The following is a 24,096-nucleotide window of genomic DNA, read 5'->3' as shown; positions in this document are numbered from 1 at the left end:
GATTTACAGATACTTTCCCTCGTTCTGTGGGTTGTCTCTTCACTTTCTCAACAGAGTCCTTTGAAGCACAGAAGTTTTGTTTTGATGAAGACTTATTTTCCTATTTTTTTACTTTGTTTGCCTGTGCTTTTGGTATCATTTGTAAGGCCAAGAAGCATTTTCAAGCTTTATCCTTTGATCAGTATTCAGAACATTGCCCAGGAAATGTGTTGTTATCATCTTCTGCATCCTCTATTCCAAAAGCTCCAGGTACTGGGACCAACAGAAGAAATCATCTTGTTACTTCCTGGTTTGGTAAAATATTCCATCTCAGAGCTCCGACTCGGCCTCTTGTGGACTCAGTGTCCTTCTAGGTTTAAAAAGGTTTAAAACGTATCTGTGGGTAGAATCAGGTGGCATATTCCTCCAGCCACAGCTGCCCTACGTGGTCTTGTTCTTGCCAGGTCTCTGCCAGCCCAGGGTCTGTCCTTGGGTGAGGAATACCCACCCCTTCATCTCCACCTTTTCCTGCCCCCCCTCCCCTCCCTGCCCCTGGGAGGCCGCCCCCTCCCCTGCCTCTGCTCCCTCTCCTCTCCCTTCCATGGCAGGCTGACCCCTTTTCTGTCAAGACAGTTCTCAGGAGTTGCTTGGTAGCTCAGCAGGTTATGAACCTGCTATCCATGAGGATGTGGGTTTGCTCCCCGGTATAAGGATCCGGTGTTGCCATGAGCTGTGGTTTAGGTCACAGATGTGGCTCGGATCCCACGTTACTGTGGCTGTGGCGTAGGCTGGCAGCTGCAGCTCTGATCCAGCCCCTAGCCTGGGAGCTTCCATATAGCACACGCACAGCCCTTTAAAAAAGAAAGAATGAAAGAAAAGATCGCTCTCAGAGTTTCTAGTCATTTCACATCTGTAAGTAACCTTCTTACCTTTTCCACTTGACCAGAATGTATATCATTCACTTTGGAAACTAGGCAAAGAATTAGTATAAAACATTAAAGCATCCATACCAGCCCACTGACTACACATAGCGATGCAAGCCAGCATTGGTCTCTCCAGGTCTCCATGTGCTCCAGGCTCTCCCCAATGCGCACCCTAACCCCCCCACCCCCCCGTGAGGTTCTGTAGCTCTGTTGCCTCAACCAATGAGGCCTCCGGTGACACAGGACTAGACAGCCCCTGACCTGCTGCACCTCTTGCTACTTTGTGGCTCTAGCCTCCTTCACCTTCTGAAACACCCCAAGCACCTTCCAGCTCCTGCCTCTCCTGCAGGAAATGCTCTTACCACCCCCACCCCCCCTTCCCTGACACCAGGGCATGGGGACAATGCCCTGGTGCCCAGGGCAATCTCTTCTTGTCCCTATTCCCTACCTGGCACTAACGTGAGGACAGTTTGCCTTATTTATTCTGTGGACCTGTCCCTGCTGGAAGGCAGGCTTGTTGGGGCCGAGGCAGAGGGGCAGCATCCTTCTCCGCCCCCCTGCTGGCATGCCCATCACCAGGCTCACCTGAATCTTCAGTATGTATTTCTTGGAAGGATGAACACATGAAGTCATGGCAGAGAAACCTGAGATCAGGTTTTCTAAGCAGGGTTGGATAATGCCCAGAAAGCACAGACGTAGGTCCACGCATGTATGTAGGATGCTGACCATTCTGTAATTCAGCCCATTTTGCCATTCTTAGTGCACAGCAATTCTAACAAAATATTTTTGTAGAAAAACCTACCCCTACCTCCGTGAATGGTATTTGTATCCATGTTTGACTTGAGCTCTCTAAATCTCACCTGTCAAAGCTCTCCCTGACAGTCTGAAAATTTTGAGCTCTGATGCCGTGGCCTATTATTTCTGGACCTACAACCCTAAAAATAGCAGTGCCTGCTTTCTGCTTTCTGTGTGTCTGCATCAGATGGGCTTTTCCATCGTCATTATCTCTGACAACCAAACATGTACCTTTCGTACAGCCCTTGGGCTGGAAAAGAAGCTCATTCTGTCCTTTCAGTGGGTGAGGAAAGATCCATTTGATTAGTGCTATATTCCATTCTCACCACCTGCTTGTTTTTGTTATGAAATATTTTATAATACTAGAAATCATACAACATTACCCCCCCCCCCGCATGTACCACCAGTTATCTGAGACCCTCCCATGTGCCTCCTCCCCCATCACAGAGATAACCCTGGTTGTAGTTTCACTGCATATGTGTGTATCACTTTGCCTGGTTTGAAGTTTTATGTAGGAGTTCCCGTCATGGCTCAGTGGTTAATGAATCCGACTAGGAACCATGAGGTTGCGGGTTCAATCATTGGCCTCGCTCAGTGGGTTAAGGATCCGGCATTATCGTGAGCTGTGGTGTAGGTCGCAGACGCAGCTCGGATCCTGTGTTGCTGTGGCTGTGGCCTAGGCTGGCGGCTATAGCTCCAATTCGACCCCTAGCCTGGGAACCTCCATATGCCACAGGTGCGGTCCTAGAAAAGGCAAAAAGACAAAAAAAAAAAAAAAAAGTTTTACATAAATGAAATTTCACTGTATGTGTTCTTCAGTCACTGGCTTTTTCTCTCTGCACATTTTTATGAATTTCATTCGTGCTGATATACATACCTGTAGTTTGTTTTCACTGCTGTATAGTATTCTACTGTGACAGCACTTACCAGGAGGCTGCCTCTTCCAAGGCCATTCTGTGGGTGTCAGAATGGTATCCATCCTTGGGAAATATAGAGAAAGTCCAGGCAAAAAGTGTTTCCGGGTTGAAAAAAATTACAATTTACAATATAGCCTCTTTCTTTTCTCCTTGAATTAAAAAGTGGAGATATCCTAAGGGAGAAGTTATTTCAAGATAGAGCCTGAATAAGCAAAAAGAATGAAGTAATTGTTCTGGTTTTTTTTTTTTTTTGGCCACCCCACAGTAGATGGAGTTCTCAGGCCAGGGATCAGATATGAGCCGCAGTTGAGACCTATGCTGCAGCTGCGGCAACACCTGATCCTTTAACCCACTGTGCCAGGCCAGGGATCAAACCCACATCCTAGCACTGCAGAGATGCTGCCAATCCCACTGAACTTATAAAGTCAGTGCGATCTGTGGGTATAGATGCAGATTAAACCCATGTACCAACTTTCAGTTATAGAGTTTTATACCCGCTTATATATATATAAGCCAATTAATTGATCCTTGGCTGGATTTTAACTCCCAACCTTGCACAAGATCATGAACTTAAGCCTGTGTGTTTTAGAATTTAAGATATTAGCTGAAAGCAGTAAAGTTAAAAGACCAGGGTTCTAGTCCCAGTTGCACCCCTGAGTAACTGTGTCTCTAGAAAAATCACTTGACCTCTTTGAGCATCCGTTTCCCGATCAGTTACTGGGAGACCCTCACCCCAGCTCTTGAGGGTCTAGTATAAGGAGTCTTGTTGCCTAAAGCCCGACCCAGAGTTCCCCTCCAGTTCATCCACTGTGTTCTTTTGCAAAGATAAAGCCGTAAGCCCTCAGTGGGGGAGGGGTGGGGACAGGCAGTCCATGTTTATGGTGCTTCTCCTGTCTGCTCGAACCTGGTCCAGTGCTTCGTTGTATGATTCCATCTAATCTTCCCATAGCCCCCAGAGCAGATGGCAGCGTCCCCGCCCCACACAGAGGGCGCCGAGGCTGGGGGCCCGTGGGGGAGGGGCTGGAATTCAAACATGGGTCTGTCTTCCTGCAAAGAGCAAGCTCCTTCTTGGCTGTCACGCTGTCGCTGTCATTGCTAAAAAATGAAAACAAATAATAGAATAAATTGGGCTTGGGTTTGGATTCTGAGGCTCTTACAACCCATCAGCATGTGTCTTGAGGGTTTTGGAAAGTTCTCTTGGAGGTTTGTTTTTTATTTTTCTGTTTGTTTGTTTCTTTTTCTTTTCTTTTTTTTCTTTTACTCTTTTTTTCCTTTTTGGTCTTTTTAGGCCACACCTGAGGCATATGGGGGTTCCCAGGCTAGGGGTCAATCAGAGCTATAGCGGCTGGCCTACCCCACAGCCACAGCCACGCCACATCCGAGCCACATTCATGACCTCCACCAAAGTCTGCAGCAACAGTGCTGGATCCTTTAACCCACTGAGCGAGGCCAGGGATCAAACTCGAATCCCTCTTGGATACTGGTCAGGTTCTTAACCCACTGAGCCACAGCAGGAACTCCCTGGAGGTTTTTGATAAGATTTAACCAGTGAAGACAAACAGGTCTCTTTATTCAAGGAGAGGAATATTGATCATTGAGAAAATTCTTACATGAAGATGTAGACAGAGTAGGTCACTAAAAAATATAAAAATATCCAGAAACCAAGATGGGTTTCTAGTTAGTAATATGTTCTCTGAATTGAGTAATCAAGGGGACACTTTCTCTTTCAAAAGTACTTTTCTGTGTGTGGTATTTAATGAGATAGGAATTCGGGACAGAATTCATTTCAGATTTGTTGGGCTTTTTGGAGAGCAGGAGGGCAGTGGCCAGTATTCAAACAGGCCTGGGCTTGTGACCAGGTGCCTCTGTAGCCACCTGCTTCGGGTCAAAGGTCACTGATCTCCCACTGCCTTCATTACCTCTGCATTCAGTTCATATCTTAACATCTCTCACATGGGAGGAGACGAACCTTATAAAGTTTGTTGTTAAATTATAAATGCCCCTTTTTTTGGAGTTCCCGTCATGGATCAGTAGTTAACGAATCCGACTAGGAACCATAAGGTTGCAGGTTCATTCCCTGGCCTTGCTCAATGGGTTAAGGATCTGACGTTGCCATGATGTGTGGTGTAGGTTGCAGGCACGGTTCGGATCCTGCGTTGCTATGGCTCTGGTGTAGGCTAGTGGCTACAGCTCCTATTAGACCCCTAGCCTGGGAACCTCCTTATGCTGCAGAAGCGGCTCTAGAAATGGCAAAAAGACAAAGATAAAAAATAAAATAAAAATAAATAAATAAATAAATAAAATGCCCCCCCCCTTTTTTTTTCATGGAAAGCAGCCAGTATTGAAGCCCTGAGGATGTTAGGTAAGAAAATGTCAGGTGAACTGCTCCTGGCTACCCTTGATAGTTGTTCCACTAAGAAATTCAGTTATGATCCCAGAGCTACATTTTCTAAAGCTACACAAAAAAAGATTTTTGGCACACATGCGCTCCTTGGCTATTTCTAGACTGCCAGAGTTAGGGTGACATTTGTTTTCCCTTTGTCATGGTGTTTACATGCCCCGAATTGGGCCACGAGTGAAAATGCATTTGGTCTCACCCCAGCCCCTAATGGATGTTTGTCTGAATGATGACACCCAGTTGGGTGCAGCGCAGGCCCAGCCTGGGGAAGGGGAGTGGGGTGTGCTCTGTGTGACAGCCGGGGAAGCTTCTACGAAGCAAACCACTCCTCCTCCCGGACCCAGTTCCAGAAGCGACTTTTGTGCTGTCTCCCACAGCGCCTCCACTGAGGAGTCAGGCTGTGGATATTTACTGAGCATGAGAACCTGTGAGTCCAGTGCTGGACTTGCTCTTAGGAGCCCTGAGCCCTCAGCCTTGACAGGGACAAGCTTGAGGACAATGGGACAGTGTCACTCAGGACAAGGGCTGCCCTGAGGGCCCCATAGAGGGTGGTGGACACGGTGTCCCTCCCGGTTGTGGTCTTTAGCTGAGAGCATCCTCAGATCCGTCCTGTTCAGCGTTGTCCCGAGCTCTGTGTGTGGGTGTCTGGGGAGGGGGGCCTTTGGGACCCAGCAGGCCGGGGCTGCAGAGGCGGAGAGCAGGCTGTGCGCTGAAAGGGGGCCGGGAAGGGAGCACTGAACGGGGACCAAGGCTCAGGTGGCCGTCAGCCGCAAGTTTAGCTCCGCTCTTTGAGTAATTTGTCACGCCTCGCTCAGCCCCTGCTGGGCCCGCACGTGCCAGCTCAGTGTCACAGTGCCTGTCCGCCAGCCGGCCGCCCAGGCCCAGTGTCCTGCTGTTCGTGGCCCAGCGGCTCGCGGGGGCCGTGCTCCGAGGGCCGCGCGGTGACAGCCAAGTGCTGTGCAGAATAAGCGTGTCCATAATGAGACAGGAATGGCATTAGTGGGTCCCTCCAGACCTGGGCCCGTGCGGCGGCGTTTGGCAGCCTGTCCATGAAGGCTCCCGTGGCTCAGGCCTCAGGCTGCTGTGACCATATCTGCATCATCAGGGGGCCGCTTTCGAATCTTCCAACTCATTTTCCTTCCTAAAAGTTGCATAGAGAGCAGCCAACCTGAAGAGAAATTCTGGAATCGCAAGGCCCAGAAGGGCTTTCCACGGCAATGGGCGTGTCCTGTGTTTGCACAAGCCACGTGTGGCTTTGGGCGCTTGAAGTTCAGCAAGCAGGCCAGAGGGCCTGAATTTCTCTTTCTTTATTTTAATTAATTTAAATTTAAATGTAGCCACCTATGGCTCAAGGCTGTCTGGTTTCACAGCCAGCCCTGAATGCCTTTGGCCCCCTCACAGGTCAGTGTTTCTCTGACTTTAATCAGAGGAGGAGGAGGAGGAGGAAGAGCCTATCCTGGGAAATCCATGAGCATCCTTTGCCAGAAGAAACCAGAAAAATATGCTCCTCTTTTAAAACATATGTCTATTGACACCTGGTTGAAAGGCCACAATTTTCCCCATCTGATATCTTTCAAGTGGCCCTTTTGAACAGATAGTTTTAAAATTAAGTGAGAAATGCTAGAATTACATTTGCCCTTCTGGAGCTGCAAACAATAAACCAGTAGTGACCTGCATTCCCTATGTTCCTGGAGAACCAGCATGATTTTTAGAACGTCTGAAACACGTCTTAACTTTCTTGTCGATGATGAGAAGGGGGGAGGGAGGCATCGGGCACCCCCCACGTGTTAATTCATAAAGTCGCCCTGCAGAGCCGCCCTCTGCTGTCAAATTCCTGACGTTATCCTGTTGTTGGAAGGCACGGTTCACCTTCCGAGGAAACAGAAGCCACACACAAAAGGGGAAGATTTGCTTTCTGCCCCATGAAAAGCTGCCACACGCAGGGGTCCTATTAAGACAGCTGGAAAGTTGCTTCAGCGTGTTACGCTTGTAAGTTTTATTGGTGACTGGTTTTTGATTACACATTTGAATGCGTGTGTTCCAGACTGCAGTTTTAATTAAAAGGCAGTCGTCTTTCTTTTCTTTTCTTTTTTTTTTTTTTTTTTAATATTGCATGGTGTACTCACTGTAAGATTCTTCCCACTTACTAGTTCTTATTTTCTAATGCTCACGGCCTGCCTCGGCTTGAGGCTCTGGTGCCCTTCAGGGCAGACCTTCCTGGCCTTCCCTCTGCCCGGTGCAGACATGGGTCTATTTGTGGATGGGGATCACTACAGTCGTTTTATCTGTAGGCTGAGAAGAACGTTCCATCCCCGGAACTCAGAAGGAAAGACCCAGCGCTGCCCACGGTTGTCAGTGGAAAGGGAGGTGGTTGCCACCAGTGTCTGTTTTTCTTTGTTCCCATCAAGTGGGTGATCTTTGGCTGTGATTCTATAACTACTGGTTTACATAGTTTGAAAGCAACGCTAGTTTGGGTGCAATTGAAGCCTCCCAGATGCTTAGGCCTCCAAATCGGAAGGTTATCATGCACGAGGACACATACTTAATTCTCTGGCAGGATGCTGTCCAAACATGCGCGGTGTCTTTTTCCCACACAAATGTCAAAAGGTGCGTGATTGTATTTAAAACAAAGTGAACTCCGTCCCCGTTTCGCGAGTCCTTCTGCACATGCACCTTTCCTTAACTGATGCCTGCAGCTACGAGGAGCGGGCTCTGTATCTGGAAGCAATAATTCAGAACCACCGCGAAGTCATGACGTTTGAGGATTTCGCAGCCCAGGTCTTCTCTCCGTCTCCCAGCTACTCCGTCACTGGAACCGGTGAGTGTCTGCCTTCTCTCCCTCCCACCCCCGCACTCGAGCCGCAGATGTACACCTGGTTTCCACAGATAAATGCTCGCAAATCTGAGAGGAGCACTCCCCGTCTGCCTTGGCTAATGAATATCAAAAGGAGTGATGACATTCATTTTCATTTGTTTTGTACCCGAGCCCATGGTCGTTCGCTCAGTTCTTTTCTCCCGCTCTCCCGTTAACCTCCGCACCGAGCAAGGTTAATGAACTTTCTCTCAGCACCGCGCTCCGGTTCATTCAGGAGTGTGGGTTTCTTGCTGAGTTGGGAATATGTTGTTTAAAAGCGATGCCCGCATCAGTGCTTACTTATCAAAAAAAGAGTTCCTCGAAGCCAAAGCCGTTGCCACTAATGCTAAATGGGGATTAGGCTGCTGAGATCCTCGGGTCACAGATTAATGCGGGAGCGATGGGAGGACGGTGTCCCGGGTCCATCAGTACCGCCGCAGCCAGCTCGCTTTCCCGCTGGAGCGTCCGCAGCACAGGGCTGAGCCGAGAGCAGCACTGCCTCCCAGGTCACTTCCATCTATTAGGCCAGTGAAAAAGATGTCAAAAATTTTGGTTTTAGTTTTCTCTTTTTATATTTCCAGTTTAGGGGAAAAAAAATGTGTGCTGGCACTTAAACCGATGATAGGATGACTGTGGGGTTTTTTTCTTTTCCCAGAGAATAGAGTAACTTGGACATCTCTGTATGTAATTACAGATTAATTGCCTTTCAGAAAGCAAATGCAACATTTAGTCCCTACACACCAAGACCCTCGATGAGAGGCTCCGGCCCCCTTCCACGGGGGCAGGCTGACTATCAGAGGGCCTCCCAGATTTCTAACCTGTGTCGGGCTGTCTCCGATCGCCGCCTGGCTGCTCCCATTCTGACTTGTTAACAAATATCTTACACACAAAGTGAAAAAAATTAAATTCAGTGAAATAAATCACTTACAAATAAAATCAGCCATGCATCATTGTTGAACATCGCTGGCTCCGGTCCTGGCCTCCCCGAGCTTTGTTGGGAGATAAGAGGGAGAGGCTGGCCCTGCCCGGGGAGCCAGGAGCAGTAGGCAGAAGGCCGGGGAGATAAGCGGCCGCCGAGGTGCAGAGCCGCGCGATTTACATAATCACGCCTCTGCTTCCCGGCGAGGCGTCAAGAAACACAGGGATGGCTTCCATTGATCTTTGTTGAACTGGAATACTAAGCAACATGAGAAAAGCTTCTAACTTAAGCTTTGATTAATGTTTCTTACATTAAAAAAGTAGAACAGCTGTGAATTGAATTCTTTTATACACTCTGCCAACATTCTCTCTAAAACCAAAAAAAAAAATCAGTTTCAAGGGAAATGAAGATTTCATACCCAGTCTGGCTAGAGGTTTAAAATCACTTCTAATTTTTAAGTGAAAGAGCGGGAAGGCTCTGTAGCAAAGCTGATTTTGTAAAGATCCCACTCAGCTTCTCCCCACCCTTCTAAAGTGTTGGAACTGAATTTTTCAGTGCAGGGGTTTTTTGGGGGGGCGGTGGGGAGCATTGTTTTAGGGTTTTATTTTTACCCTTGAGAAAGCTTTGTGGTTTTTAAAATGAAGAGAAATTAAATCATCACTAGATGTTTCCATGTCTTAACTGTTACATTCTTAAGCCTCGATGTTATTGAAACAAATATTGAGGAACTTTATTTTCCATGTGTACTTTAACCTCTATATGAGTTAATTTGATCTTTCCTCAAAGTTCATAATTATTTAATCCAATTCAGATGAGTCTGTGTATCAGTTAACATCATAAAGTGAGCCTCTAGGAGTGATTTGGATTTTTTAAGACCTGCTTTTTGGAGATAGGCTTCTTTAAGAATGTCTCCTTTGCCAAAGTTACTTAGCAGATAAAGGTTCTGACAGCTTGTTAAGAGTGGGCCTTGGGGGAGTTCTGTTCGTGGCTCAGTGGTTAACGAAGCCGACTAGTATCCATGAGGACTTGGGTTCGATCCCTGGCCTCACTCAGTGGGTCAAGAATCCGGCATTGCCGTGAGCTGTGGTGTAAGTTGCAGATGCAGCTCGGATCCCAAGTTGCTGTGGCTTCGGCCGGCACTATAGCTCTGATTCAACCCCTAGCCTGGGAACTTCCATATGCCATGGGTGCGGCCACCCCCCAAAAAAAAAGAAAGAAAAGAAAAAGAAAAAAAAGAATGGGCCTTGGAACCTGCACAGAAGGAACATGAAACCAAAGATGAGCTATCAAGACAAATGCGGAGCCTTCCTCTTTTCAAATTATTAACGCTGGTATCACATTTCACAGCATGCAGGCTTTGGGGTATAGAGCAGCATGGAGTGATAGTATTTTTTTCTATGCATATCGCACCCATCCATGAAAGCAATTTTAAGTCTGGGCATCATGTTCTCTGAATGCTTTGTGTACCTGCCCACAAGAACCCTGGGGAAGGCACAATAAATGAACTTGGTTTGAACTGGAATTCGGAAGGTACGTTTCTTTCCCGTCTGCAGGCGCACTCGGAGAAGTGCGTCCTCCTCTCACTCACAGACCAGTCTTGCTTTTGAAGGATCCCCAACCCTGTCACCACTTGGACAGATGCAAACGTTTTTCCTTCACTCCTGGTGTTTTTCTTGTCATCTTCCTGGGACCATCAAACCCAGATGAGCCAGCCAGCTTAAACGAAGAAATCGAGGTGAAGGCTGCTCTTCCAAGCAACAAGCCAGCTGGAAAAATTGACCCTGAGCAGCTTAAGCTCCCACAGTGCTCTCAGGACCCAGTCAGGCCGTCTTTGCGGCCGTGTTATCAGAGCAGAGCCTCAGCCCTGCTCGGGGCCCTGTGCCCAGTCTGAGGAATGCGGGGCTCCAGGTGTCCTTTGTGTCCTTCAGCAGGCCTTGCCGTCAAGCACAGGGACCTGAGCACTGTATTGGTCCCACACTGTATTTCTCAGCAGGCAGCCCCCTTTCCAGAGAGAAGGCCTCCACCCTCAGCCTTTAATTTCTGGGTGGGAGGAAGAGACTCGCGGGGCAGCAGAGGTGGGGGACTGTGCCCAGAAATGCTGTTGCTGGAAATGCTCTCCCCACCCAGGCTCCCTGTCCCAGTGCTGCCTGCCTCCTGTCACCCAGGGCAGTGCAGAGGGGCATTTGGGCAGGTGAATGGGTTCCTATTTGTGACTCACTGCCGACCACAGATGAGGACAGAGGGTCTTTTGTTGTTAGGCGAATAGGTGGATGCTCAGCCTTTTAAAGGTTTAAGGAGGTCCCGTTGTGGCTCAGTAACTTTAGAACCCGACTAGCATCCATGAGGATGTGGTTCATCCCTTGCCTCACTCAGTGGGTTTAGGATCCAGCATTGCCATGGCTGTGGTGTAGACCAGCAGATGCAGCTTGCATCCTGCCCCTAGCCTAGAAACTTCCATATGCCATGGGTGTGGCCATAAAAAATTAAAAAAAAAAAAAAAACTCGAAGAGGTTTAAAAATACTATTTTCCCAGTCAGGGAAAAAGTGATATTTTAACCACCCCCACCCCATATCTATTGACCCATTACTCATACTGATAATGCCCAGAGCATAAAAGGTATTTGCGCTGCTATTCTACCCAGCTCTGTACTTTGCATCCCTTTTGATTCTCTCTGGCAATTTCTGAAAGCTGGTCAGTGGCAAAATATTGGCTGCAGTTAACACACACACATATATGTATACATATGTATGTGCTTTGCATGTATTTATATGTGCATTTCTCTCTCTCTCTCTCTCACACACACACACACCTACTGGGATGAAGGACCAAGTTTGTGTTTTCGAGTATGTTTCCAGGGCAGGAGGACTGGCAGCGAGGCCTCTAAAGGGTTAACTGGAAGGGAGCGAATGATGTAATCACTGCAGCTCACAGCCAAGTGCATCTGTTCACCATGAGGTCATTCTTCTGCATGCTAATGATTTGGAAAATCAAGTCTAATGTTTGACATTATCGGAAAGGATATAAATAGTGTAAATCTTTACTTTTGGGGAGCTGCTCTTATAAACAAAAGGGGGGGGAGAAATTTCAGCTTGGACTGGAGGTTGCTTTTCCAGAACTGCTTTTAAAGATCATGTCCGGACCTTAAAATTTTGGAGGCATCCACGTCTGTCTGTTGATAAATGGATCCGCCAATCACTGTCGCCGTTGCAGCTAGCAATTTGGCAGTGGAGAGCTATTGGTATGTGTACTGTGATATCTGATTTTAAGAATTCTCAAGTACCTTGCTCAGAGGTCAACAAAGATGGATTTTTCTCCAAGGATGCCTAAAACCAGATTAAAGAAAGGGTTCTTCTCTGGGAACGTGAATCAGCTGCGTTTGCTGAAGATGCCAGCACTGTTAAGGGCTCCTTTCCACGTTAATGCTGCTGCCGGGAGCCAGCAGGGGGAGCACAGATCTTTGTTTATTTGTTATTCCTGCATAAACACATGTGATTTCTCCCAGATGCGGCCAGGAGCACTTCCTCCTCCTCACCGTGGGCCAGATTGTAGAGGCTCCAGGATTTAGAGCAAGTGGGAGGACGTCCCTCACCAGCTCCATCAGATTCTGCCGCTGTTAATGTGGGTCGTATCTGGAGCTTAAACCAGATTAGTCTGAGTCGGGCTCAGGCTGCCTCTGTGGCTTCCCACAAAACGGCTTCTGCGCTCAGGATGGCTTGGGCACCCTCTGGGAAAGGTGTAGAGTGTTCACCTGCCTTGTCAAAAAGACTTTTTTCCTACAATAAAGACATTAAGTTCCCAGAAGCTGTTGGAAGACTGGGCCTGGAGTCACGGGGTCATCCTGGTGGCCGACACAGTCCCCTCGCAAGGCTGCAGGTGTGTCTCACTCGGTCCCAAAGTGAACCTGGTGGGTGGGTGCTGCTCAGACTGCTTTATGGCCCACCAGTCTTCACCCAGGGAGGGAGCTACACCTAGCTCTCACCTGCGGGACCCCTACGCCAGGCACAGGGATAAAAATTTGGGGTATCATAGGCCGTCCTGCAGTGACGCCACCATGGCCGTCTGCTTGACCGTAAGCCACCAAATCCATCCCCAGAAAGAGCATGAGGCAGGACGGTGTTCCCCATTCAGTGGGGATGTCACTCACAGACTCATCCAGGATGTCCCCATTTTCTCTCCCCTCCTCCCTCCCTGAAAAGTCCTATGAGTCAGGTTTTGAGCCATAGCACTTCTTAGGCATTCGCCGTCCTCATAAATTTGCTGGAACCAGCCAAGGGCATCATAGAACATGGAGCAGGAAGGGGCTTCAGGAGACCCCTGTCTGATTCCGCACGTGGTTCTAAGAAGCCGCAGACCAGCTTTGAGGGATGACCCAGGGCCATAGCCTCAGCCCCATCACCCCCCACCGCCCCCCACCCCACAGTGGAGTCGGTGCACTTGTGTCAGCTACCAGCAGCCAAGGCTCAGGTGGTGAGCAACTTCCCGCATGGGGTAGGCTGTCACCTAACAGTGGTCATCAGTGATGCTGGTCACAGGTCCTGAGCAGCCCATGAGCAGGGAGTTTGTGGGTGTAGACAAACTCTGCAGCCTCTCTGGGAGGGGACAAGCAGACACGGTCTCAGAGTCCCTTCAGCAAAGCCGGCTCAGGAAAGCCCTCCCCCTCATGGCTGCCCCCCCCCCCCCGATTGTCTTCGTGCCAGAGGAATGGCTTTTGGGAAAGACACAAGCAGGACTGGCGACCCAGCCACAGGAACTGAGGACACCTCACTTGCCGGGTGATGCTCTGGCTTCAGGTCATTCCTGTCATGGTGGCGGTTCCTGCCTTCATTGGCCAGCGCGCTCATAGGACTGTGACAGTCTGTGGGGTCACCTAGCAGTTGCAGCTACAGCATCCTTTAACCATCCTCCTGGCACAGACGAGGAAACTGAAGCCCCGGAATATGGCACTTACTTCATTCTGTCAACAGACATGCAGCAGACGGGTCCACGTGCGGGCGAGTCAGGCTCAGGCCTCGCTTCTGACATTCTGGGGTGCTGGGAATGCAGTGGGGTCCGGGCCCCGAGTCCTGGAGTGAAGGGAGGAAGCAGACCCCCAACAAGCCCCGGGCTGCCCTTCGCATCCCCAGCTTTGCAAACTGCCCTCCTCGGCGCCTGAGACGCCCCGGCTGCCCTTGCTCCCATGCTCAGATGCCGCGGTCCTCCTGTCCTGTCTTGCAAGACATGGACCAGAACCTTCCTTCTGGAGCCGCCTCCCCAGCTACAGGTAGGACATGTTTTCCTCAGAGGGCTGGGCTCTTGTGTCCCCCCGTGTCCTGCCTGTGGTCTCAGCCAAGTAGGTGTCACTCTGCAGACACCCAGAGTCCAATTCTGTGAGATGGGTCTGACAGCAGTAGCTTCTACGCGGTCCTAAATAGTACAATCTTAAGGGCATTCGTTAAGGGTTCATCAAGGTAACATGTGTGCGAGGGTGAGGATAGTGCCCAGCGTGTAGGGACCCTCAGCAGGCATGCACAGCTCATGTCACCACACCACCTGGCGTCTGGGTTTTTCCTCCCTCTGTCGTGTGCAGCCCTCTTCCCACTCGTCCTCCTCCTGTGTCCCCTGTGCCTCCCGATTTCTCCTCTCCTGGATCCCCCTCTGCCTGCATCAGCCCATCTCCTGGAAGAGGGGGTACAAATGGGGCCACGACCCATGAGGAGCTGGCCCAGTGCCCAGCCTGTGGGACAGACGTCAGAGCCACGGCTGCCGGCTGGGAGTAAATCCCAGAACCCTACCCAGATCCTCCACAAGTGTCCCCCAAATATAGGTTTTCTGATGTCACCATCTGTTCAAGGGCTCAGGGCCACCCATTCCACCCGAGGTGTGCTGGGCTGTAGCTGGGCAGCATTGTCACCCAGCCTGAGAACCACTGACCACCCCTCGAACCCTGTCACCCCTCCTGGCCCCACCCTCCCGCCCACATCACCAACCAGCCCAGCCTGATCCCTGTGCATCTGGCATTTCTTTTAAAAACTCAGATGTGTTTTCTTGAAAGGTAATAAAACATCCATAGGAATTTTTTTCAACCCACAATCCCATCGCCTGAACCCGGCAGTACTGCCTCAGCTGTGCCCTGGGTCACCCTCAAATCCTCGAACCAAATTCTGTTTTTCTGCCCCCAACCCCCCTGCAGAGGTTCAGATTCTTCATTCAGGGGCGTGGGGTGGGGGAGTGGCTCCTTTTAAATCCAAGCAGGATTGAGAACCACCGTCCTGCATGGCGGTACCTCTGTGCTGTTGCCGTCCCCATTTCGGTGCCCTCAGACTTGTCATTACTTCTTGATTTTCCTCGGCGTATGGGAGGCTTTGTCCTCTGTGTGTGTTTCTTCTCTCTCTAATGGGCTGTCATTGCTTTAGAAAATGACGCATAATTTTCTTGCTTATAGCATATGCAAAAGGAGCACAATAGAAATGCAGGCAGGAAGGAGTCAGCCTTTGCTCTGAGGGGCACAGGTGTGTCTTGAGACCACAGATGTGTGTTGGGCCTGATGCAAGAGACAGAATAAACACCTGTAATTGGGTCTCATTTCCCCCCTCACTCCCCGGCCTCTTAGTGAAAGTGGGCCAGCGCCGAGCAGGAGCGCCAGACCTGGATATGGAAGAGGAGGGGAAGCCAGGGGCCAAATGAAGCCACAGACTGGGCAACACAGTTTGAGTAACTGAAGCTTGATTAGGATGCTTTCCTAAACGGTATTTAGGAATCTAAGGAGAATTCTCAATTGTCCTATTTTGCCTCGTGCTTTTTCATCCCTTTTCCTCTACAACTCTTTCACTCTCCCCGGCATTGGCTCTGGAAGAGGAAAGAGAGATGAGACAAGGGTTTGTTCCATGGGATCTGATAGAAAATGATGGTGCCACCTGCCAAATGTCACTGTTACCGCACGGGCCCCACCTTCCCTGGGCAGCTGCCACTGAGCAGGGCAGTGCTAAGCAGTACAGGGCCCCATGAAGGGCTCTAGAGACCACGTACTTTGTCCCCACTTCCCTCCTAGAGCTCAGAGTCTTGTTAGGGAAAAGCAGGTACTTTTTTGTGCATCACCAAAGTGGGTTAATTATTAGTAAGGTCAGATCAGTTAGCTCCAAGCCATAACTACATATCAGAAAGGTTGATCCAGGAGTTCCCGTCATGGCACAGCGGAAACGAACCCAACTAGGAACCATGAGGTTGTGGGTTCGATCCCTGGCTTTGCTCAGTGGGTTGAGGATCTGGTGTTGCCTTGAGCTGTGGTATAGGGCACAGGCGTGGCTCTGATCTAGCATTCCTGTGGCTCTGGCATAGGCCGGCAGCAGCAGCTCCGATTTGACCCCTAGCCTGGGAACCTCCATGTGCCACAGATGCGGCCCTAAAAAGACAAAAAAAAATCATAACCAAAACAAGGCGGTTAGTGGTTTGGGTCAGTTGGCTTGAGATTTCTCTGAACCGAGCTGGGCATCTGCTTCATGAGCCTGGAACGAGTAGCCACTTGCCTGACAGGTATTAGATGTCCCACTAAACATCCTGCCAGCCAGTCTGTGACTTTCCCACGCTGGCTGAGGACAGCGGTTCCTAGAGCGAAAGCCGTGGATGAGAAGAATCAGACGTGGAGAGGAAGAGACCACTCCTCAGAGCCAGCGGGGGACCCTTCTGCCTGGCTGGGACAGAGGCTGGTCCTGGCCTCCTGGGAAGAGGAGGGACCCAGGCTGTTCACTCCCAAGAACCAACAGGATGTTTAATTCGCTCCCTGGGAGAGCATGAAGCCGCTGCATTTTCTGTGCACTGTTGCATGAGGTCAGCCCTGGTTTCGCAGTCCCATGGGGTTTTAAGTGCAAATGGCATCTTCCTCCTGCCTCACTGTTAATGACGGCCCCAGAGACACACAGCAGTTGCCAAGAGATGGCCGGCAAGTACCAAGAATTTGTCTCACAGACCGGTTTTGGAAATGACTCTCAAAGCTTACTTGAAACGACCTTGAGAATTTATTACAGGAGAGTCTGGAGCACCTGACACCCCAGGTTCACGTTCCTTGTGAGCCACGGCTGGGCCTGCATTCCTTCCAGTTTCAGCCGTTGGAAGGTGGACCCCCACAGCCATCGGCCGGGAGTGGCCGGGGGGCCAGGAAGATGGGATAGTTTTGCTTGAATTTCTATTTAGCAACAACCAAAGCACAGGCCAAATGGTACCTCTCTTACCAGCACTTAAATCCGCTGATGGAAAAAAAGAATGTTTTATAATCTTTTTCCAGAAGGCTATATGATGATAATCTGGAAGTAAACCTCTCAGGAGCATAATAAAGAGAAAAGCTGGTTCCTCCTTTCCTGTTCACCTTTAAAGTCCCTCAAAAGGCTGAAAAGAAATCCCTTACAAATGAGAAACATGCGCATCCACTTTGTAAAAAGAAAGATCACAAAGTGTATGGCATTGACGCGGCCAGAATCCGTTTCTCAGCGCCTAAGGAGCCTGGTAGCATCGCTGCAGAGTGTTGAGCAGAACAGTCTGATCCCGGTCGTCTGAGCACTTCCAATCATCAGCCCCAGGTACACCGAGGACACCCCCGCAACCTGTGCCCCACCCCAGCTGCCACCCTCCACTGACCTGCCAGAGTGCCCGCCAAGGGCGAGGAAAGCCGCTGGGCCTTCCGGGACTCCCTGGCAGGTTCTGCCACCCCAGCCCTGACCTCAGGCAGGCCCATGAAACACAGCCCGCCTTGTGCCGCTGCCAGAGTGTGTCTGGGCAGGCCCTGTGGCTGGAGGGTTTCCTGCATGGAGGTCCGGGCAGCCTTGCTCCCCAGTTCCGTCCCCAGCGCTGGGGCAGTTACTCCAGGTAAGGCCCCAACCCTCTGTGACATGCAGCCATACGGCTCCCTGAAGCCTGCCACTCCCATCTCGCTGCCCATGGCCACACCTGGGTGTTTACAGACAGGTGAATTGACGTTAGAATAAAGCTGAGAGACAGGCTTGAAGGGAAATCTCTGTGTCCCCTGAGGGGCAGCGCCACTTTCTTTGCTTTGAGGATGGTTGAAAGTGTGTGGCCGTGGCGCCTGTGGACCACAGAGCTGCGCCTAGGTCTTGTGTGTTTCCCTAGAACTGGGAGCCACTTCCTTTGTGTCGCTTTTGGAAGGTGATGGCAGTAGTGCTGCCTAGACTTCTTTTTGCCTTTTTTAATAACAGCATTATTGAAATAAAATTTGCATACCAAAGAAGCATCCAATTAAAGTATGCAATTCAGTGTTTTTAGTATATTCAGAAGGTTGTGCAACCATCACCACAATCTGATTTTAGAACATGTTTATCCCTCCTGAAAGCATAAACCCGCTAGCCGTCACTCCCCATCCCCCATGCCACCCCCACCCCCAAGCGACCGCTAGTCTCTATGGATCGGCCCATTTTGGATGTTCTGTATAAAAGGAATCAGATAGGATATGGTCTTTGCAGACTGGCTTTTTTCATTTGGCAGGTTCTCAGGGGTCATCCATGTTGGAGCCTGTATCAGTATTTTATTTCTTTTTATTGCCAAGTAATTTTCTGTTGTAAGGATGGGCTGCACTTTGGTTCTGGTCATCAGGTGGTGGACGTGGGCGCTGTTGCCATTTTTTAGCTGTTGTGACTGTTGCTGCTGTAAGCATTTCTGCACTGGAGTTCTTGTTGTGGCTCAGGGAAACCAATCTGACTAGCATCCATGAGGATGCAGGTTCAATCCCTGGCCTCGCTCAGTGGGTTAAGGATCTGGCGTTGCCGTGAGCTGTGGCGTAGGTCGCAGACGCGGCTCAGATCTGGCATTGCTGTGGCATAGGCCGGTAGGTGTAGCTCCGATTGGATCCCTAGCCTGGGAACCTCCATGTGCCGTGGGTGAGGCCCTAAAAAAGACCAAAAAAAAAAAAAAATTCTGTACTGGTTTTCCATTCTGAGATGTAAATTCAATCTGGTAAAATGAACAGCTTCTCCAGGGCCAAGATCTCAGTGTTTACATTCTGTGAGATGGCAAAAAGTGGCTGGAAACATCTGTGTCCACGAGGATACTCATTTTCAATTTTTAATTTCATTAAATTCAGTCATAGATCAGTAAAAGTACATGATAGTCATAGAAGGGGAAGAGAAAAAACAAAATGCCAGAGAAACGTTTTCAAGAACGTTCCACCTGCTTGCCTGGCCTCCTGCACAGGTGGGCACACAATACAGGCACCCTCTCTGCTCGCCTGCCTTTCTGTCCAGCTGTCCTGGCTTTCTGCTTCTGAACCAAAGTTGACGGGCAAGACCAACGACCAAAAAAAGGAAGCCGAGCCCAAAGCCAGGGCCAAGACACAGCCTCTGCTGCTGGGTTGGAGATTCTGGAAGCCATCCTTGGGCCATTTGGAAATGTTAATGAGGCTGGCTAATTCCTCTTGGCCTTGGGTTGCCCGTGCTGAGTGTCCAGGCTCCCCCCATCCACCCTGCACCTGTCTCACTCCTCAGCGCCGTTCCAAGGGGTCTGAATGGCCCAGGCAGCTCTCTGATCTCCCGCGCTGTCTGCCTTCCTGCTGCGCATATTTAGCGCTCGCCTGAAGCTGGAACCCCAGTCCACGGTTTCTCTCCCTTGCCCGTGCCAGCTCGCAAAGGCCTTCCCTTCCCTAATTCTCTTGAATTGGTGAGTCATTTCCCACACTGACTGCTCGGTGACGAGGACACAGGGAGAGCAGTCACTTTTCTTGTCTGACCCTGCCCAGTCTTGTCCCAGGGGGCAGTCCCGGATGGCAGCCTCGCCTCGGAGATAAGACGCTCCAGCCTTGCTCTTTCTCTCTCCCAGCAAGTACAGCCGGAGAAAACAGGCCGCAGAGAGACATGTGTGGATATGGGGGGTCCCAGTTCTTAAAAAGGCTTCGAGAGGCAGAGCCGAGTCGAGTAGGACATGTCTCCAGCCAGGATGGTGGTTTACCCTGTTGTCTCTCAGTCCTTGTTGATACTCGGGTATCAAAAGAATCACACGAGGTCCAAGAAGCAGGACATCTTTCTCTAACAGCGCCTTCACGGGTCTTTGGGGCCTGCTCCCTGTCTGAGCTGCCTGGTGGCCGCAGATGGCCCGTTGGCCCTGAGTTACTCTCGGAGGGTCTCCGGGGTATCTCGCTCAGCTGCTCTCAGGTGTGAGCAGGCCGACCTGGACCCCCAGCACCGCTGATGTGTAAGGAAACTCTGAATTCAAAACAGATAGGACCCTCCATCAGTGCTTCCCAGCCTTTTTTCATTCTTGCCCACCATAGAGGCTTCTGAGACATTTTTATTTCTTAGTTTGTCCCCTCCCCTGAAATACCATTTATCTCTTTATTTACCATATTTACACATGGGATTTATGCAAATAAAATGTGCAATAGTTTTGCCCCTCAGTGTCATGCCACAACTCCTCCTCCGCCAAAGCTGCAGCGGCTTTGGGGTTTCATCTGCTCTGCTCGCTGCTGTCACCCAGAGCCTAGAACGGTACCTGGCATGTACCAGCAGCCACGTGATAAAAGGATGAGATAATTAGGCTTTGTGCCCCCCACCCCCCCAAGCCAAGCACCATGCACCTTCAAGCACAGTGATCACTTCTGGTGCCTCCAGTGCTGCCCAGGTTAGTCGGTGCCTCATGCTGACCCCCAGGGACGTGTCAGGAAGCTGACAGCCCGCTCCTCTGCTCCAAGTACAGGCTCCCGCCCTCTGGTAGCCCTGTCTGTGTGTCAAGGGCAAGTGACATTTGAGCCCCATGGAATAATTACTGCAGCCCCCAACTGTCTCTGCTTTGCATCTCCTTAACTCGCCCGTGGATTGGCAGTCACTGAGACATTCTGTTTGGTCCAGCACACCACACCGGGCTGCATCTGGGGACGCACCGGGAGAGGAGCCGGCCGGTCCTCATCAGCAATTACAAACAAGCCCTCCATTGTCAGCCGCGCCATCTGTTTTCTTGGTTCCACCAATCGGGTGCCTGTACGCCCAGCAGAGCCAGGGCTGAGGGGCTGCGGGGGAGGAGAGCCCGGGGAGCCCCTTCGTGGGGAGACCGTTGGCTCACATTAGAGATTGGAGAGGGTCAGCAGCCCGGGGCCCCGAGAAGTCAAGCCCCTGCATGCGAGGAAGACTCAGGCAGAGATGGTCTGTGATGTTCTGTGTTGCCAACCAGAGCTTTGGGGGCAAATGGAACATCTAGGCCCTAGGGCTGTTTAGAGGCCCCAGGGAAAGCATTCTGGTCAAGCACCAAGAATCAGCACAGGCTGGGAGCACTCCGCGTGTAAAGAGGGAGCGATTGACAGTGGCTGCAATGGAGTAGGACAGAGGAACCTACCGCATCATCGCAAAATTCCCAGCCCCAGAGGTTTTGGGAGGTGGGGAGGAGTGAATTGTCACTGACAGATTGGAGAACCCAGCTTCAGAGAAGCCCAGGCTTCTTCCCGAGAGCCCCACCTACAATGGCTCAGGGGCACCGCCTCCGACGGCATCCGTCTTAGAAACTGGCTCCGTCGCGGTGCCAGCCTTGGCAGGCAAGGTCAGCAGACAATCCAAGTTTACAGCGATGGCCGGGAGGACAGCAGTCTGTGTCACTGATGAATGTCCTTTGTCCGGATTTGATGCTGCTCTAGTGACAGTTTAGGAGTGTGGTGGGGGTTGGGGTGAGGAGCCTCGCACAGATAGAGGCTGCATTTGCGACAGAAGCCCACTCGAGGAATAGGCTGGCGTGGGAAGATGGGGTGATTGAGAAAAACTATCATAAAGCAAGGACGAGCTCACAGCCCCGCTTGGGTTGGGCGGGATGCTCAGATCCTGCTGCTCTGGGAGTGAGGGTGAGCTTGCGGTCCAGGCTCGCCACGACCAGGTTCCCTTCACACCTGCACGGCATGCTTCCTCCCTGGGGACTGTCATATCACAGGGGACGCCTGTACTGACTTAATACACTGTGTACCTCTCAAAAACCTGTGAAATGAAACTTGAGATGTGTAAACTTGTACACTTAGAAGGGTATCAATTACTTTTTCAGGTCACCCGTTGAATTCCAGGTGCCAGTCTTGAAAACGCTTACCTTTGACTATATTTGAGACCAAACCTGTAGGACATGTCAGGCAGCTGGAAGGGACACCACGGTCTGTGCCGCCCAGCATCTGTGGGGCTCCCAACTGCATCTGTCACACATCCTGGGAAAGCTAACGTCACCTTCATTTCACACTTACACATGTGGCCGTGTGACGGCAGCTAGAATGTCCTGCCAAGTCGAATTTCAGGTGGCTTTCCAGTTCATAATCATCTCCAAGGCTGCAGGAACACTCCAGCAGCCCAGGAACAAATGCATTATGAGCACTGTGTTCATTAGTGAGCTGAGCTGTGGGTGTCCGGGCTTGGATTCACATCTCGTTTTATGTTCTTTCCCTTCAGATTAAAATACACAAAGGCCTCGCTGCAATATTTGAACAAGGTAAGACCGACACTTCGGCGGATTGGCTCCACCACCCTGCTCTCGGGAAGGGTGACACAGGCTGAGATGCCCCCGAGGGGTCCTGCTGCCTCCCTTCCCCGTTCCAAGGCTCTGCCCTGCGTGTCTGCGCTGCCCTCCCTGGAAACCCAGCCTCCCTCCTCTCCAGCCAGACCTTTGGGTAGAATCTGACACCAGCACCTGCCATCCCAGAAAATGTCTTTGTCACCCGTCCTTTTGTGTGTGGGGGCCTTGGGGAGCCTGGGGACCCGGGGCTGCCCCCTTTTTTGTTGTGGAGCCTGGAGGAGCAGGATCTTGAGATGGGCCGATAAGACGCGGCACGTGCAGGCTGGCCTTTGACCTCTGGCCTTCATGGGGCCTCTGAGGCCGGGAATGAGGAGGGCAGGTTGTCCTGGGTCTGCTGAATGGAACAGCTGGGACAGGAAGGGCAGACAAAAGCTGGGGGAGCCCAGAGGGTGGAGAACCTGGGTCACTATGGTTTAGGACCCAGAGGGCAGCCCAGCCCAGCATGTGTGACCTTGGAAGGCCTCCCCTTTCTGCCGCAGTCTGGGGTCCAGGCCCCGTGCGTCCTGTTGGACGACAGCCACCTCGAGGCAGTGCTGGCAGAAAACCCCCAGGGGTGGCCCTGGCCGTATCCACTCCTGGGCTCATGGGAGGAAGAGAGGCCACATGAGACGATGATGCTGGGGAAGGTCGGGTGTGAGCTGTCTTTTATCAGCATCACCCGCAGCAGAGCTGCGGCAGCCGCCCATCTCTGAGTAAATGCGGGAGTGGGAGGTGGGGTCTCAGCCTCTTGGCTGATCCAGAGCGCCAGGGCCACTGCCACAGTGAGCTGACCCTCCGAGCCAACTGCCCCTTCCTAGCTCCTTGGCCACAGAATTGTTCCAACCTGGGCCCACTTGCATCACCTCCAGGGCCACATGAGCCACAAAGCCCAGGTGCGCCCGATGGCCAGGCAGCAGGCCACATAGTCCCCTCCAACAGTGGCATCCGAGTAGAAGGCTTGATTTGCAGGGACCCTCGTATCCACGCACGTCCTCCTGTTCCTCGTCCAAAGTGGAAAAGTGGGGCTGTGGTGTCCTTTGAACAGATCTCCTCACCACCCCACTTCCTGCACCACAAACAGGGCAGAGTGGGGGCAGCGTGTGCCAGAGGCCAGGGGTGGAAGGACCTGCCCTCTTTGTGGCCTGCTGGTCCGAAGCTGCCCCCTCCCCATCACTCATGGGGTGCAGTGGGCACGACAGGAGTCTTTGCTGGCTGGGGACGTGCCCCAGTGGAAGGTGGGGGCTGGAGAAATGCAGTGCCAGAGGCGGGGTGCGGTGCAGGTTCCCCCTCAGTGTGACCTCTCTGCAGCCCCTGGCGATGGGGCCGCTGCCCTCAGATGCACAAAAAGCCAGTGCTGAGGAGCGTCTCAGCTCAACAAAGTTGGCATTGCTGCCGAGCTTCAGCAGAGGACCGAGAGGGCCCCCCAATGTGCCTCCCTGGTGGGAAGCATCTAAATATTTCTGTTCTGATCCAGAATTACTTAATATCGGTCCTTTGACCATCACTTTTTCTTTCATTTACTTTTTTTTTTTTTTTTTTTTTGCTCCCCTCTCCCAATTGATCCAATTACAAAGTGGCTACAGTGGCTCCTAGTTAATAACCTGAAGTCACATCCAACTTGAAGTGAAGGTATTTCAAAATGAAATATGACCTGGGGTTGAATCAGGGCTGCCTGCTCCCCTGGACTACATGCGGACACCTGCCTCCAGCTCCAAGGGGTTGGGGCAATACCTGTTAGCAGCCCATCTCTGCTGAGGATAATGTGTAGCTGTGCTGCCTTTGTCAAGAGTAGGCTGTTTTCAAAGACCAAAACAGCTGGAGAGGG

The 24,096-nt window shown here is 51.1% G+C and overlaps 1 protein-coding gene across 13 annotated transcripts in view; it reads left to right on the top strand.

Moving 5' to 3' along the window:
• Window positions 1-24,096, top strand: part of RALGAPA2 (Ral GTPase activating protein catalytic subunit alpha 2) — a 271,235-nt gene that overhangs the window by 243,110 nt on the left and 4,029 nt on the right. For all 13 annotated transcript variants that reach the window (XR_014832899.1, XR_014832897.1, XR_014832895.1 and 10 more), the window contains 2 exons: window positions 7,709-7,830; window positions 22,169-22,208. Coding sequence is in view for 10 of the 13 variants with exons in the window: in XM_085004561.1 (XP_084860687.1) it covers window positions 7,709-7,830; window positions 22,169-22,173 (127 nt within the window). In the remaining 3 variants the exon portion in view is untranslated. The remainder of the gene's footprint in view (window positions 1-7,708; window positions 7,831-22,168; window positions 22,209-24,096) is intronic.

Source organism: Sus scrofa, chromosome 17 (assembly GCF_054392235.1).
Source record: "Sus scrofa isolate SSC_HxYL_T2T_F1_AM1 chromosome 17, Sscrofa_HxYL_maternal_Yorkshire_Landrace_v2.0, whole genome shotgun sequence".
Lineage (NCBI taxonomy): Eukaryota > Metazoa > Chordata > Mammalia > Artiodactyla > Suidae > Sus > Sus scrofa.
The sequence above is the reverse complement of the archived record's forward strand: the minus strand, read 5'-3'. Positions and strand labels throughout refer to the sequence as shown.